Raw genomic sequence first — 17356 nt, 5'->3', positions numbered from 1 at the left:
GATAGCCTGTCAGTGCTACTAAACTTTGAGGATYTGGTACTGCCMRAAAAAGTTAGGATTGGGTATATGAGTTACTATGTGCGAATTTATGTTTTCCCGAAACCATTGCGTTGCTATAACTGTCAAAGGTTTGGGCATGTGGCAGCGTTATGTGGGTGAGAAGATGAATATGGGGATTGTGGAGACAGGGTCCAGTTAAAGTGCTGTGTGGCATATATTATTYAGGGCCCTCATTTCTCAATGTTGCGTACGAACAGAAGTGTTCGTAAACCATACGTGCGATCATTTCTAAGCAAAGTGTGGGATTTATCAATTTGTACTGATACWTGAGAATGTGCGTAAATTTAGCACACCTCTGACCATGCTATTTTTGCACAGCACCTTGTGGTAGAAAAGTCAAACTGCTTATGAAATACCACCCACCAAATGGAGAAAGGATTGACATACTGGACCGAATCATAAACCATGAAAGAAAAAAGATAGTACATTAATAGTTTATTCATGTATTTCTTTTATTGACACTTAAGCTACTTAAAGTTTTCTCAGGGTGCTATTGAATTTATATACATGAAACCATTTAAGCCTAATTGAATAATAAAGTCAATCTGAAAGAGAGTGGAATGTAAGGTTGGAGGCAATTTAGTTAAACCAGTTGAATAATATTAAAGGCAACACTGTTGTGACTTGTCCAAAATGGCAAATCTTGCATTGCTGGAGGATGCGGCACAAGCTGCATTACGCAGGGAGCGTGTTTTCAAYGCGCGTGCAGATTTCTTTTGCTGAGAGCGACGCTTGGCTTATTAGTAGATTTCATTTTCCAAGGCATATTTTATTGTATCTCTGCAATCAACTCTCTCCAGTATGAGTAAGGGAGACGAAATGCAGCAATGCCATCCCAGTGCATTACCCAAGTCGTCTCCACCCTGGGATTTTTGGCCACTGGAACATTCCATGCGAGATTGCGGATCGGTCAGGCATTTCACAACCAACCATGTGCCGAATATTGCCTGCAGTCCTTCATGGCTTTATTTCATTGACCCCACAATACATACAGTTTCCGTACACTGCCGTGCAACAGGCCAGAGTGAAAAGGGATTTCCATACCATAGCTGGATTTCCCAATGTTGACTGCACCCACATCACAATAAAAGCACCATCATTTAACAAATTCAACTTCATCAACAGAAAAGGTTTCCATTCTGGCAATGTGCAGGTCATCTGGGATTCACATTTGGCTTTGTTGAATGTAGTGGCCAAATGGCCAGGGGGGGACACACGATTCATTCATGGTGGAGAACCGTTCAGTCGGCCTTAACCTCCAGGACGGAGCTGTTGAGGATGGATGGCTTATTGGTAAGTGACTTGTTTTATTTGCAAGGTTTTATTTGCCATGTTAGACCTCTACTGGGAAACAATATCTGAATTGTGTTCATAACTGCAGGAGACCGGGGCTAYCCATTAAAAACATGGCTGATTACTCCCCTCACAAACCCCTCAAACCAACAAGAGGCAAGGTACAACCAAGCCCATGCATGCACAAGAACAACATTGGAGCGCACCATAGGCCTGCTGAAAGGGCGTTGGCTGTGCTTGTCTGGGACAGGAGGCACACTGCAATATCAGCCTAGCAAGGTTTGCCTCKGAAATGACATTCCTTCAAATGCCATTACGTGAATGTAATACATTGTGCAAATTCCTTTTTAGGTTTGCTACATTGTCAAGGCTTGCAGTGTGCTCCACGACATTGCAATCAAAAATGGCATTCCACTGAATGATCCACCATGATCCATGAGACCCATGCCTGACAGGTTGTGTTTCCCACCACCTATAGCTCTGGCACTGAGGACAAGAGTCAATATCATACAACTGTTTTAGGTATCTGTTCTTCCAAATATTGTAATCAAATCGACAAGGRAAACACATTTACATTGCACCAGAATTTATTGTCTCACATGTTTGACACAATCAACAAGTTCTTTCAATGATTGATTTCTCTCTCTCTCAGGCCGTTGCGTACGTCCTCCAGCTGCTGTTGGAGTCCAAGAATTGATGTGTTGATCTCTTCTTGTYGTTTCAGGACTGTGTCAGTTAAAACATGTGGCGCAGCTGAAGCGCTTGCCAAAGAGGACATTCTTCTTTTCTTTGTCTTCTATGATTTCTCCATGTTGGCGGACAGAAATTTGTGACATTTCTTGCAGCTTTAAAGGGAAGGTTTGTGACCATAAATGTTCATTTGGGGCGGTTCTTTATGTAAAGGAGACTTCGGAAGTAGTGATTAAGTCAATCTCTCCTCCACTTTGAGCCAGGAGAGATTGACATGCAGATGGGACGCACACATCTGAGCCCACAGGAGCGTGACAGGCGCATGWGCGAAGGCTGCTGCSTCTACTGCAGAGGTCTTGGCCATCTCCGTGCTACATGCCCAGAGCTGACGGKAAAYGCCAGGGCTCRCCAGGACWRGGRGAGACCCYGATGAGCTGTACAGTTACCTCCTGGCAACCCAGTCACCATCTGTCACTACCTGCAACACTCCACTGGGACAACCGTCAGCACCAGATTCAAGCCTTCGTGGACTCCGGGGCCGCAGATAATTTCATTGATCAGGACTTCGCCATAGAATTTCAGATCCCTGCGTGAAGTGTCCCATTCCTCTGCAGATTCAAGGCCTCAATGGACGGCCCATTGGCTCYGGTCAGGTGGAATATCAGACCAAGCCCATTCTACTGCAGGTTGGGCTGAACCACTCAGAMTATTAGWTTTMTTTTGATCRCTGCTCCCGGGAGAWCTCCCTTATCCTAGGGTACCCCTGGCTAGCGCTACWTAACCCACTATTCTCCTGGTCCACGGGACACCTGCTAGACTGGGGTAAGRAYTACCAGACTAAATGTCAAAGACGCCCACCAAGAGCCTCGCCGTGTCTTCCTGCATCCATTGAAGACCAAGACTTCTCCGCTCTCCCTCCCAAATACTTCGACCTCCAGTAGGCCTTCAGTAAGATCTGATTAACCTACACGGATTTCCCCAGGACATTGTCTCGGATCGTGGGCCCCAGTTCGTTGCACGGTATACGAAAGCMTTCTGCTCCCTGTTGGGGGCGTTGGTGAGTCTCTCCTCTGGGTTCCACGACTTGTTGATGGTCGTCCGCCCTACACTGTCCAGCGTCTGTTGGAGGCTTGTATTGTCCGAGGTACCCTGCAGTACCTGGTGGACTGGGAGGGCTACGGCCCCGAGGAGCAGGCGTGGGTGCCTGCACGGGACATCCTGGATCTGGGACTTGTTCGGGATTTCAACCAACTACGTGGTGGTCGCCCTGGCTCCGCGGCTGGAGCCACTCTTAGAAGRGGGGGTACTGTCATGGTTCCACCTGTCACCAGAGGGTGGTAGAGATCATCCTAGAGGCAATTATGGCACTCAGGTGTGCTCTATTACTCATGGTGTGTTTTCTGTTGTGCTTGAATTGTTTACTCTGTGCGGTCGTTTCCTGAGTGAGTTTGAGACTTAGTGTTTGTTGTCCTTAACCACTGATTCCTCGTCTGGTCTCTTCTCTGCGCCTGGTTCCAACCCCACCATGTCAMACAATGGATCTGGATACTGCTTTCAAGCTAATTTATGCAGCATCAGTAAAGATGTGGTCGATACATGTTGAYGATTTCATTCCTGTGATGTTTGTAACTACCCTGGTAGGTTGACTGATAATCTGAACCTGGTTGCAGGCACTGGTTACAGTTGGAAGCTTTTTCTTGAGTGGGCAGCTTGATGAAAGCCAGTCAATATTTAAATCACCCAGAAGATATACCTCTCTGTTGATATCCCATACATGATCAAGCATTTCACACATGTTATCCAGATACTGACTGTACCAGTCAGGAGGAGATTGAGACAGGGGGAAAAAGTTGATTTACTCTGTTACTCATAAGAGTGATCTGACTACTTAGCATGTTGCTTTTGTAATGTATTACCCGCAACACTGTAGATGATTACGAATATTATATTAGGAAGTTATTGTTTAAGAGCATTGAAGATGCTTCTTCAGTCATCAGGACACATTTTATTTCCATCTATGCTTTTGGGGCCCGATTCAGACATAGGAAATGTATGCCTTTCTTATGGGAGTTTTCAGTACATTTATCTAAAGCCATCCCTTTAAATACTGTGTACCTTAATTTGAATTTYCCCAACAGACTCAATATAATATATAGAGAGAACGGGTTCTGAATATTAGGGATCAATGAAAGAAATCCATCGAAATATTTGTATATTCATTTTTGTTTCAGTACCAATTGGTAGATKTAAAAATACTCTCATCTTGTAGATCATTTAGCATTTAGGGTTAGCAAAGTAGTTATGAATCATAAAGAAACAGGTTTGGAGAGCCTTACACACAAAATATATTGCTGAATAAAAAATAAAAAACGGTTTAATTCATTCTAAAAGTTGCCATATTCAATTGTTCAAACCATTAAATATTGGAAGGTGAGAAAAGTGTACAATAGGGTTTGAAAAATAGTCCTTTAAATCTACCCTACTAATCATAGAACTGTGATGACCACGGCCCAGTCGCCATGAACCGTGCCACAGGCTCCAGGTTTAAACAGCTATGTCTGGTCTGAGKTCCATCATGATTCAAATAGGCTACATGTCCCAAATTATTGCACAATGTTAGCCTAATATCGTCTACTATAGCTAGCAACCCTCAGGAGCAACTACAAGGATGTGACAGAGGAAAGGATGGTAAACGGAGTGTAATGGAATGATGCAAAATGTAAGCTACGAATTGGAGAAAACTCACTAAAGTGACAGTTATGTGGGAATTACTGACGGTGGCTACCAATAGTGGCTAATATTTAACATGATACAAATGTAAAAAAAAAAAAGAAGAAAAGCCTGGGCATATACGTAATTAAAACATTCTAGAGCGCATAAATTAACTTGGTAGGCCTGGCACTACAGAAGCCTATCGCTTTGGTCTCCAAATTCCATCCCTGCAAATTATGAGGAAATACCATAACAATTCTGAATGGCACAGCTATTTATACTTAAAAAAAAGATTGCTTGTTTTCCGTTTTTATTAAAATTAAAAACCAATCAAAAACCAAGCATAGCCTCCACACCCCTCAATAAGGGCTGTTTTTTTTGTCCTGCCAAATGCAGCATATCAACWAAAGGTTTGACCCGTGAGACTGCTTTGAAATAAATATTAATCACCAAAGCTTTATTCAAAAATCAAGTTAGGAAGCAGCGTTAGATCTTTGTCCAGCTCCTGTGAAAAGTTTGGATGTGCATAAAGCCTTCATATTCTACCATAATATTATATGCCCACGGGGAGCAATTATGGTGCCTGTAACTGTATTTTAACATAACCTATTTAAAACAAGTTGTTGTTTAGTTTTGATTAGAATATAATTATTCACTCTTTTTAAGCCTTGTCAATGTTTAATCTTGCTTATTAACATAATGCAATTTACAGTAGGTCTAGCCCCTATATCAGTGTGAATGCCATGTTTAACAATATATTTCCATATTGAAGCCATGCAATTAGACTTCTTACAACGTGGACTGCAAACATGTTCAACATATTTAGCAAAGATTGGATAGGCCTATATACATTTTATTTTGTTTATTTTGGGCTATTTAATTTAACAAACTACGATATAACGGACTAAAATTCAATATATACCATTACCGCCATTGCTAAGATTTACCATTTTGTTAGGTTTACCTACAATAGCGCCCGAGATGTAGATGTCACACTACATACAGTGTAGATGTGCATTGTGGAAGGCTCTTTCCTTGACCCCATAAGCATAACACAAGCTCCCAGGTTTACCTCAAGTCAGAATACACAACCGAGCTTCTACACTTTTAAGGAAGCTGTGTGGCTTTTGAAGAATTAATAAGCCTGCCTTATTTGAATGTGTCGAGCGTTGCAGGCAGTCTCTAGAAGCCCCAGTTTCACATTATCTTGACAGTGCCTTTGATGATCACTGCTAACATAGGCAAGAGGGAGCGAAGCATCCGACAATACAGAGAGAGTCAGTGGAGACCAGCTCTACTGATCCTGACTGAGCTTTATTGTCTGGCCCCTCCCCAGCATCGCACCTTTGGCTTAGCTGGAATTATATACGACTGACTCATAGCATTCATGCACACATTCTCTGGAGTCATTACCGACTGAGATTTGTGGGAGGAAATGCTAGACGGGCTGTAACTCCTACGTGCCAGCTTTAGTGAATCACAGACATTTCAGATGTGATTTCTAAATGGGAAAAGAAAACAGGTTCCAGACAGTCTACCAGCTGTTACTTACAGAGAATGGACCCCCATCCCCAGTCCGTTTTCTGTGGTCTGGCCTCAGGTGTACCAGAGCTGAACCTTCAGTGATGCTTTTATTCATCTGAGTGCTGTTGTTTTAAACAGGGTGAAACTGTGCGTGAAACTTTGAAAAGACTTACACTTGATTTAATCACATAACCTGTTGATGGATGCAAAAGAGCTGAAACAGCAGAGCAGCGTGCAAGTTATCGACCGGAGGAACACACTTAGAATGGATTTGGTGAGAACAGGGAAGAGACTTTCCAACCGCCTGCAGTGAATTTGTAATCCAGCAGTCTTTGAGGAAATGTCGGTGGCAGAACTGGTCTCTCATTACTCTGTCAGACAGACAGGCCTGCAGAGGAGCAGATTGGAAACTCGACAGACATCAGGCTGTATTAAGATTCAGCCTCTCCTCAATGCCCCCAACAGACAGTTGGGTTGAAGAGAGAGGGATTCTTGTTTAGTGAGATTTCGTCTGGGTATGTGACACCGACCATAATATAATGACTCGGATTAGTTGAGTCCGGCTGTTCAGTGGCATTTTAGTTAGTTGTTGGCGGTGTCGTTGTGGCAGAGTTTAAGCTTGCCTCCTCATTCACTGCAGAACTTTCTGCATGTAGTCCTTGTGGAATGAACAGTGATTGGATTTCCACACTTATTTCACAAGCTGATAATACAAAACACAAGCTGTGTTTGTGACGGCAAAGCAGACATTGTTAGTTATGTGGATACAGGACGAGTACTAGGGGGAATAACACGCCTTCATCAGTGTTCGTCTTTGATGACAGAGTGTCACCGATAGCTGCTGCTGGATCATGTAAGCTGCCTGACGTACTCTGCTCCTGATCCTGAACCCAACTCAGACACTTCTGCTATTACATTCCTTCACATCTCTCAGCCTGTCATTCTGACTCTTCCTAGGTTTCCTGGAAAGATGACATTTCCACTCTTCATGTCAGTTGAGCCACTACGTGTCACGTTGGTTTAGATTACAACGCTGCCCTGCAGCCTCTAACTACAGCTCCATTAGAGGGTTTGTGTCTGGTGTCACGAACCCCCTGTGTCATTAAATCGACACTGTCTGTTGCGAACAGTTGTTAATACAACTGTGTTAATCAGTCATTACAATTGTTTTCCTTTGCCTCACTGAGATCAGACCTGCAGGACCCTCTGATGTTACCACACCATTACACCGGCGGTCACTGGAGACCAACATCTAATCGAGGCCTGTATATTGCATCTTTCAATCTTCTCCTACTATCTCCCGAAAGACTCCTGAAAGACTGCAGTGTTTTGTATTGGTGGTCTTTGGGTTGTAAACACAAGTTGACTACTGGATTGTGTAAGGGAGGGAAGTGACGCGAGGCTTGTGAATACAGATTTGACATGGACAGGGCAAATTACTCAACATGTCAGTGTTCACATCAATGTAAATGTGCTGGAGTTAGCACAATACCATATTCGTCCGTAATAATCCGCAATAATATCCTACCTACTAACGTGCTTTCCTGTTGTGTGTCCACAACCATTCTCTCACATGTAATATAAAATCCGAAATCAAAATAACTGCTTTTCTGACAGTCTGATATCATCACTATTCTCTTCTTGGCATTTGAGCAACAACACACATTGTCATGTCTCCAGAATGATCTATGGCAAGTGTGGTCCCTCGGGGCATTGTTGCATTGTTGCAAGTGTGGTCCCTCGGGGCATTGTTGCATTGTTGCAAGTGTGGTCCCTCGGGGCATTGTTGCATTGTTGCAAGTGTGGTCCCTCGGGGCACAAGAGGGCCATTCGTTATTGGAAATGTAACTCGGAATAGCTGGAAAGTTCCCGATACTGCCCTGGTGCACCGCTGATTTGAAAGTCATCACATGCTGGGTAAGTATCATCACATTCCACAGCCTGATGGCCCAGGGTCTCAAGCCACTGGAATAATAATGCAATAAAAGGGAATTTATTATATCTGCGCTGGGGACCAGACTGAACAGTGACCTCAGTCAAATACGTTAGTGTGTAGTGTACTGCCACCCCCTCCCACTGGTCCACTAGTTCTAGAACTAGCATCTAAATGATAGAATAACGTAAAGTAGCCAAGGGATCAGGCCTAGGAACTGAAAGTTGATCTATTGTCAAATATCAACAGCTGCACTGGAAACATTCAGGTGCAATAACGTTATCAAAACATACATACAGTACCAGTCAAAAGTTTAGATACAGCTACTCATTCAAGGGTTTTTCTTATTTTTGTTTACCTTGATGACAGCTTTGCACACTCTTGGCATTATCTCAACCACCTTCACGTGGAAGGCCTTTCCAACAGTCTTGAAGGAGTTCCCACATATGCTGAACACTGGTTGGCTGCTTTTCCTTCACTCTGTGGTCAAACACATCCCAAACCATCTCAATTGGGTTGAGGTCGGGTGATTTAGGAGGCCAGGTCATCTGATGCAACACTCCATCACTCTCCTTCTTGGTCAAATAGCTCTTACACAGCCTGGAGGTGTGTTGGGTCATTGTCCTGTTGAAAAACAAATGATAGTCCCACTAAGCGCAAACCAGATGGGTTGGTGTATCGCTGCAGAATGCTGTGGTAGCCATGCTAGTTAAGTGTTCCTTGAATTCTAAATAAATCACAGACAGTGTCACCAGTAAAGCACCCCCACACCATCACACCTCCTACTCCATGCTTCATGGTTGGAACCACACATGCAGACATCATCTGTTCACCTACCCTGTATCTAACAAAAAGACATGGCGGTTGGAACCGAAAACCTCAAATTTGGACTCATCAGACCAAAGGRCAGWTTTCCACWGGTCTAATGGCCATTGTTCGTGTTTCTTGCCCAAGCAAGTCTCTTCTTCTYATTGATGTCCTTTAGTAGTGGTTTCTTTGCAGCAATTCAACCATGAAGGCCTGATTCACTCAGTATTTTCTGAACATATGATGTTGAGATGTGTCTGTTACTTGAACTCTGTGAAGCATTTATTTGGGCTGCAATCTGAGGTGCAGTTAACTCTAATGACTCTAATTGTAATTGTCCTCTGCAGCAGAGGTAACTCTGGGTCTTCCTTTCCTGTGGCGGTCCTCATGAGAGACAKTTTCCTCATAGCGCTTGATGTTTTYTCCAGATTGACTGACCTTCAAGTAATGAATTTTGTCGTTTCTCTTTGATTATTTGAGCTGTTCTTGCCATAATATGGACTTGGTATTTTACCAAATAGGGCTATCTTCTGTATACCACCCCTACCTTGTCAGAACACAAATTATTAGCTCAAACGCATTAAGGAAACMAATTCCACAAATKAACTTTTAACAARGCACACCTGTTAATTGAAATGCATTTCAGGTGACTACCTCATGAAGCTGGTTGAGAGAATGCCAAGTGTGTGCAAAGCTGTCATCAAGGCAAAGGGTGGCTACTTTGAAGAATCTCAAATATAAAATCTATTTTGATTTGATTAACAGTTTTTTGGTTACGACATGTTTCAATATGTGTTATTTCATAGTTTTGATGTCTTCACTATTATTCTACAATGTAGAAAATAGTAAAAATTAAGAAAAACCCTGGAATGAATAGGTGTGTCCAAACTTTTGACTGGTACTGTACATATTGGCCAGCCAATCTCAGCTTCATTTCCAATTCCTCACACCAGTGTGCATGTCTGAGGGATATAATGATATACATACCATTTGGAAGAAGTACCCCATCTTCCTTCCCTATTTCATCATCTTTGTTGTCTCAATAGTCATTCCAATTATTATTAGTGACATATGGAAGCTTTCCCCAAGACACAATAACACAAAATGACATGTCCCCTAACCCAGATCATCGATTTCTCCTTCCGCCAGCTGAGCTTTGACAGCCCACACAAACGAGAGTAGAGAAAGAGCAGGCCGGGCTAGGCTCAGTGCCCATCATCACTCATCCTGAWCACAAGGAAATAATCGCCCATGCATTTCCAATCTGAGACGGCAATAAAACAACGTGACAAAATGGACGCTRCCACAGTCACAGCCCAGCAGCACCGAGGACACTCAATGACACAGTAACCACTTTCAGCATCACTGCCATTAGAATGTGGTGAGATGAAAGGGGAGAGATGTGGACATTTTGATGAACCACAGCTAAGTGAATAAGTGACTTATGGACAGGATGCTCCTATTTTATGATCATACAGTACGTTGGATATCATCGGCTATGGATGGTATATGTCATCGTACTTCCAATAAAAGCCCTCTTATATCAAGGAGCTGAGCGGGTTGGTTGAAGAGAGGGGTTGTGTATTGGCTACTTGTCGTTGTTACAGAGATGATGTAACTGTCACTTGGAATATCTTGTTTTTTTTAAATGATGGGTTTAGTGATCAAACTGGAGATTCAACACAGCAGGGAAGCTCTTCTCTCCTTGGTTGGCATCGTCTTCAGTGTTYCAACCTCCAATGCATCAGTGGATAGCGATACATTAACTCCGTSTGCTGGCGACCGCATACRTAGTGTTGGGCRTGAATATTTGAAGAGAGCTTTGAGAACGTTAAACCTCAACTCACTGGTCCCCATGCATCTTTAAATGGGGTCGGCCCCTCTTGTCCAGAAGCAGGAAGGGGATAACTGCTGGGGTCCTATGTCGGAGACCTAGCAGCCTTCTTCCTTGATTAATAAGTAAACACAGTCAACAGGGCAGAGATGCAGTCGGAAAACGTCCAGTCACAAGCAGATTTGTTTTCTTCTGAAAGCAATGCTGTTTAAAAGTTGATGAGAACCCAACTCCTTGCCCTCAACACTTAAGATTTGTACACTTGTCTTGGCATCTTCACCCATACCATAACCTTCATAACCTTCATAACCTTCACCCATACCATAACCTACAGTAGCTGAAATATAGCCCCTTATCTACCAACATCGATGATGTTTACAGGATACATTGATTCTTTGCTTTGAGCATATTGAATGCAATATTTTCTCTGAATCTTTTTACAGTCTCGGCTCTGTTGCCTGTATCCCATGTAATTTGTCTGACAAGGCAACAACAACTTGGCTGATGCAGAAACAGACAGGCATCTAGGCTGCTACATATGTTGTCTGCATGTCATCAAACAAATTAACAATATTGTTTACCAAATGGCTTTGTTGTACAACATACCCGCTTATTAAAATGGCGTCTCATTAGCCGCATTGAGCTGCCATTTCACATACGATTAAATGGCTTTTTATCATTCTGTGTTGCGAATGGATTCACTGCAACAGTGTAATTTTAAAGGAAGCTTGGAAATTGTTAGGAAATGAGCCTAAGGTGGAGCTCGACTGGTGTGCATGCACACGCTGAATTCTAAACACGAGCTTCTGCTCCGAGGCAAGAGAGACCAGTTAGTTGTCTGTAAGGAATATATTCACCTCTTCAATATTATGTTTTTTTTATAGGCAGAGTACGATCAATTTCTTCCTGTCAGCCTAAATTCATCTCAGAGGCTGTTTATACGTTACAGAACATTTTCAGGTGGAATCAGACACCCTTGCAATAGTACAGCTCATATTGCTACAAATATACCGCAAGTCTCTCAGCAACACCTCTCTCTCTCTCTCTCTCTCTCTCTCTCTCTCTTCTCTCTCTCTCTCTCTCTCTCTCTCTCTCTCTCTCTCTCTCTCTCTCTCTCTCTCTCTCTCTCTCTCTCTCTCTCTCTCTCTCTCTCTCTCTCTCTCTTCTCTCTCTTCTCTCTCTGTCTGTCTGTCTGTCTGTCTGTCTGTCTGTCTGTCTGTCTGTCTGTCTGTCTGTCTGTCTGTGTCTGTCTGTCTGTCTGTGCTACATGGAAAAGATATGTTCCTATTCAATAAGGCTTTTGATCCAGGCTGTTTCCAGAGTGTTATCTGGGTATTTACTTTTAAGGTCAGAGAGAAACATCAGAGGCTTTGCSGTTCCATCAGTGGCGAGAATAATGAAGACTGGAGGCGTGAGGAATGATTGTGTGAGCGAGCCTCTCTCAGGCCCTTCTCAGCATTTAGCACTTTGACCCAGGTTAGCGCTCCACCAGAGGCTCACTGGGGAGGGCTGGATATGAGGGCTGGAGATGGAGGGCCGTATTCTGCAACACACCGTATAAGTGTGTGTATGGTTCAGTGCCCATCACACACAGACGTGCACGTGCGCGCGCACACACACACACACACACACAGTTTATATATATACATTTCATATGCATACTGCTGACTTCAAACAAGCACATCAACAAACCCATGGCACAGGCAGTTCTGTACAGTATGTGCACTCACACAGACAGTGTACATTCGACAATACTGGATTGATATCAATTTACGCCTACCTACACCGTAAACAGAGAATGATAATGATGATAATAATTTGTTCAAACCTTTTTCTTTTCTGTCCTACCTGAAGTGTGTCTCCATCATGAGGCTGGTGTGGAAGTCCCTGGACAAGATGAGGTGTTTCCGTAAACGCTCCACCATCCCCTTCCTGGGGATCCTGATCACATGTCTTCTGTTCTTCAACCTGTACATGGAGGATGGATACGTCTTGGTAGGTTATTATTGGCTGTCTCTGGATCTTCCTTCCTATGACATCATATTTTGTATTTTACATTTGAGTAACAATATAGTCTTTTTTTTTAGGAGGCGGGTAAAAGACAGCTGATGCATCCTTCAAACTCTGAGAGATATGTTCACAACTTCAGAGACCTCACAAATTTCTCTGGAACCATAAACGTCACATACCGTTACCTCGCTGGGAATCCACTTCCCCGAAAAAGTAAATATTCCTTTTATTTTAGATATGTAGAGATACACATAGTATGTATTTTATCCTGAAACTCAATGATTTGTTCAAAAAATAATTTGATTTGGAATCATATCAATGTTTGTGTTTACAGAATATCTAACCATTGGGTTGTCATCTGTGAAAAGAAAAAAAGGGAATTACCTCATGGAAACGATCAAATCCATTTTTGACCAGTCCAGTTATGAGGAACTGAAAGAGATTGTGGTAGTGGTTCACCTGGCGGACTTTGACCTGGCCTGGTGTGAAAACCTGGTGCAGGACATCTCCAGGAAGTTTGCCCACCACATCATCACTGGGCATCTCCTGGTGATCCATGCCCCTGAGGAGTACTATCCATCACTGGATGGGCTGAAAAGGAACTACAACGACCCAGAGGACAGGGTACGCTTCCGCTCGAAGCAGAACGTGGACTACGCCTTCCTCCTCAACTTCTGCACCAACCTCTCTGATTTCTACATGATGCTGGAGGACGATGTGCTCTGCTCACGGAACTTCCTGACATCCCTGAAGAAGGTGGTCACCTCCAGGGAAGGCTCCTACTGGGTGATGCTGGAATTCTCCAAGCTTGGCTACATAGGGAAGCTCTACCAATCAAGAGACCTGCCGCGCCTGGTCCACTTCCTGCTCATGTTTTACCAGGAGATGCCTTGCGACTGGCTCCTTATTCACTTCCGGGGCCTGTTGGCCCAGAAAGATGTGATCCGCTTCAAGCCCTCTCTGTTCCAGCACATGGGCTACTACTCCTCATATAAGGGAGCAGAGAACAAGTTGAAGGATGATGACTTCGAAGAAGACTTTATTGACATCCCTGACAACCCTCCTGCCAGCCTGTACACAAACATTAATGTATTTGAAAACTATGACGCCACAAAGGCTTATAGCAGTGTGGAYGAATACTTTTGGGGGAAACCTCCCTCTACCGGAGACTTCTTTGTCATTGTCTTTCACGAACCAAGCAATATTAGCAATATCAAAATCTTGACAGGAACGGACGATCGTCAGAACGATATCCTGCACCATGGAGCTCTGGAAGTAGGAGAGAAGCTGGTGGGTACAAAGAGAGGAAGGCAGTGTTCTTCCTACATCACGTTAGGGGAGTTTAAAAATGGCAACATTGAGGTTCAAGACGTGGACCACAAGATTGCCTTTGACATCCAGTGTGTACGTATTGTGGTGACTGCCAGTCAGAAAGAATGGCTGATTATTAGGAGAATAAGTCTGTGGACGACATAGTTGGCACACAGAAAGCCCATACCATCTGGACTAAAGTGTTGTATTCATTTATATATATTGATTATATTGGATGCTGTATGGTTTATATTCCTTTATACTTTGCATACAGTAGCCTACATTTTTTTGAATTTGAAACAATTAGACTATTGGGTTGTCAACATTGTATGTTTTTCATAAAATAAAATGCAGACAATTGTGTTTGGGTTTCTAAAAGGGTTTCTAAAAGAGAAATGATCAAATATGTGTTTTTCACAGGTTTACAGAAAATACACTCATGCATTTCCTTAAATAGCAACAATTACACAGAGGCAAGTGTTAAAAGATGACTGTGATACTTTTCAAGTGGAGAACGTAACACTTGCTTTTTCACATCTGTCATACAGTGCATTACACTCAGAGGAATGAGGTAGATCTTTCTTTCTCTACACATATAGTATTTACAGTGAATTGGATGATGTTTGGTTCTCCTGGAATTACATTAAACTTTTTCTCTACGAAACGACCCTCCAACAAAATGAAATCTTCTCAGGAAAGGAAAGGTTAGTTTAGACAAATAGTTCTACAGAAAGTGCAACAACTTAACGAAGCACTTGAACATTGGTCGAACAACTGCATAATTTGTGCAGCATTGGTTTCTACTTTAGCAGTGAGAGGAGAGGAGTGCCCCCTGCTGGTTCTTCAAAATCACTTCCAGCAGTACAGTATCTGATCAGAGAGGAGTAGACGGAACAAGATGCCCAACTCCCCCCCTCACTTCCTTCCAGTACCATGGTGCTTTAATTGCTGATAGTTGTTTATGTTGGTTGTCGACAAGCAGGAATGCCACTGTGAACAGTTGATTCATGGTATCTGGGAGGTACAGGGGGAGCACTGTCTCGAACAAGATTGTGGCCTTTGACTCTCCACTTCGTCCACGCTACCATTCCCCTCAGCTTTGCAATGATCCATGTCTCACCCTCCTTCACCTTTGCACCCTGCTGGCATCTGGGTGCAATTTTACCAGGAAGTTGGCCAGTGGACGTTGCAATGTCTGTGTCTGAGGTGAGTAAGGGAACAATTCCACATTGCTGGAATATCTCCTTGTCACTTTACAGACCCAGGATAAAGTACAGATACAAACATGACCGCGCCATGTGTTGCCATCCCCACCATCCCATTGAAGGTGGAGGAAGTCTCTTCACTGTACCGCTAATTTAAAAATATATATATATACTTCACTTTTATTTAACCAGGTAGGCTAGTTGAGAACAAGTTCTCATTTACAACTGCGACCTGGCCAAGAATAAAGCAAAGCAGTTCGACACATACAACAACACAGAGTTACACATAGAATAAACAAACATACAGTCAATAATATAGTAGAAAAATATCTATATACAGTGTGTGCAAACGAGGTAGGATAAGGGAGTTAAGGCAAGAAATAGGCCATGGTGGCGAAGTAATTACAATATACCAATTAAACACTGGAGTGATAGATGTGCAGAAGATGAATGTGCAAGTAGAGATACTGGGGTGCAAAGGAGCAAGATAAATAAATAAATACAGTATGGGGATAAGGTAGCTGGATGGGCTATATTACATATGGGCTATGTACAGGTGCAGTGATCTGTGAGCTGCTCTGACAGCTGGTGCTTAAAGTTAGTGAGGGAGATATGAGTCTCCAGCTTCAGTGATTTTTGCAGTTCGTTCCAGTCATTGGCAGCAGAGAACTGGAAGGAAAGGCGGCCAAAGGAGAAATTGACTTTGGGGGTGACTAGTGAGATATACCTGCTGGAGCGCGTGCTACGGGTGGGTGCTGCTATGGTGACCAGTGAGCTGAGATAAGGCGGCGCTTTACCTAGCAGAGACTTGTAGATGACCTGGAGCCAGTGGGTTTGGCGATGAGTATGAAGCGAGGGCTAGCCAACGAGAGCGTACAGGTCGCAATGGTGGGTGGTATATGGGGCTTTGGTAACAAAACGGATGGCACTGTGATAGACTGCATCCAATTTGTTGAGTAGAGTTGGAGGCTATTTTGTAAATGACATCGCCGAAGTCGAGGATCGGCAGGATGGTCAGTTTTACGAGGGTATGTTTGGCAGCATGAGTGAAGGATGCTTTGTTGCGAAATAGGAAGCCGATTCTAGATTTAATTTTGGATTGGAGATGCTTAATGTGTCTGGAAGGAGAGTTTACAGTCTAAAAACACACATATGTATTTGTAGTTGTCCACATATTCTAAGTCAGAACCATCCAGAGTAGTGATGCTAGTTGAAGAGCATGCATTTAGTTTTACTTGCATTTAAGAGCAGTTGGAGGCAACGGAAGGAGAGTTGTATGGCATTGAAGCTCGTCTGGAGGTTAGTTAAAACCTCTTTGGGCTAGACGTGCCGCTAGCGGCACACCTCGACATCATCCGGTGAAATTGCAGAGCGCCAAATTCAAATGACAGAAATCGTAATATTAAACATTCATGAAAATACAAKTGTCAAACATCATTTAAAAGCTTAACTTCTTGTTAATCCAGCCGTGTTGTCAGATTTCAAAAAGGCTTTACGGCGAAAGCACACCATACGATTATCTGAGGACAGCACCCCGCATACAAAAGCATTAAAAACATTTCCCAACCAAGCAGATGCATCGCGAAAGTCAGAAATAGCGATAAAATAAATCCCTTACCTTTGAAGATCTTCATCTGGTTGCAATCACAAGGGTCCCAGTTACATAGTAAATGGTCCTTTTGTTCAGTAAAGTCCTTTAAATCGCAAAAAGTTCAGTTTATTTGGCGCGCTTCATTCAATAATCCACCAGTTTCCCCTTGTTCAAAATGCATACAAAATGAATCCCAAACGTTATCAATAAACTTGGTCCAAACATGTCAAACAACGTTCCTAATCAATCCTCAGGTACCCTAATATGTAAATAAACGATAACATTTAAGACGGAGAATAGTATATTCAATACCAGAGATAAATAACCAAATGCGCGCACTCACCAGAGCGGGCCACAAACATTTTCCAACCAAGCAGATGCTTCAC

The 17356-nt window shown here is 43.0% G+C and overlaps 1 protein-coding gene across 1 annotated transcript in view; it reads left to right on the top strand.

Annotated features, from left to right (window-relative positions):
* LOC111952907 (alpha-1,3-mannosyl-glycoprotein 4-beta-N-acetylglucosaminyltransferase C-like) overlaps positions 1-14409 on the top strand; it is a 30767-nt gene extending 16358 nt beyond the window's left edge. The window contains exons 2-4 of the mRNA XM_023971915.2: positions 12708-12848; positions 12941-13076; positions 13198-14409. Coding sequence (XP_023827683.1) covers positions 12720-12848; positions 12941-13076; positions 13198-14339 — 1407 coding nt within the window. The 5' untranslated portion in view covers positions 12708-12719 and the 3' untranslated portion in view covers positions 14340-14409. The remainder of the gene's footprint in view (positions 1-12707; positions 12849-12940; positions 13077-13197) is intronic.
* Positions 14410-17356: the final 2947 nt, after the last annotated feature.

The sequence above is a fragment of the Salvelinus sp. IW2-2015 genome, linkage group LG26 (genome assembly GCF_002910315.2).
Source record: "Salvelinus sp. IW2-2015 linkage group LG26, ASM291031v2, whole genome shotgun sequence".
NCBI classification, from domain to species: domain Eukaryota; kingdom Metazoa; phylum Chordata; class Actinopteri; order Salmoniformes; family Salmonidae; genus Salvelinus; species Salvelinus sp. IW2-2015.
This window is presented reverse-complemented; position numbering and strand designations above follow the sequence as displayed.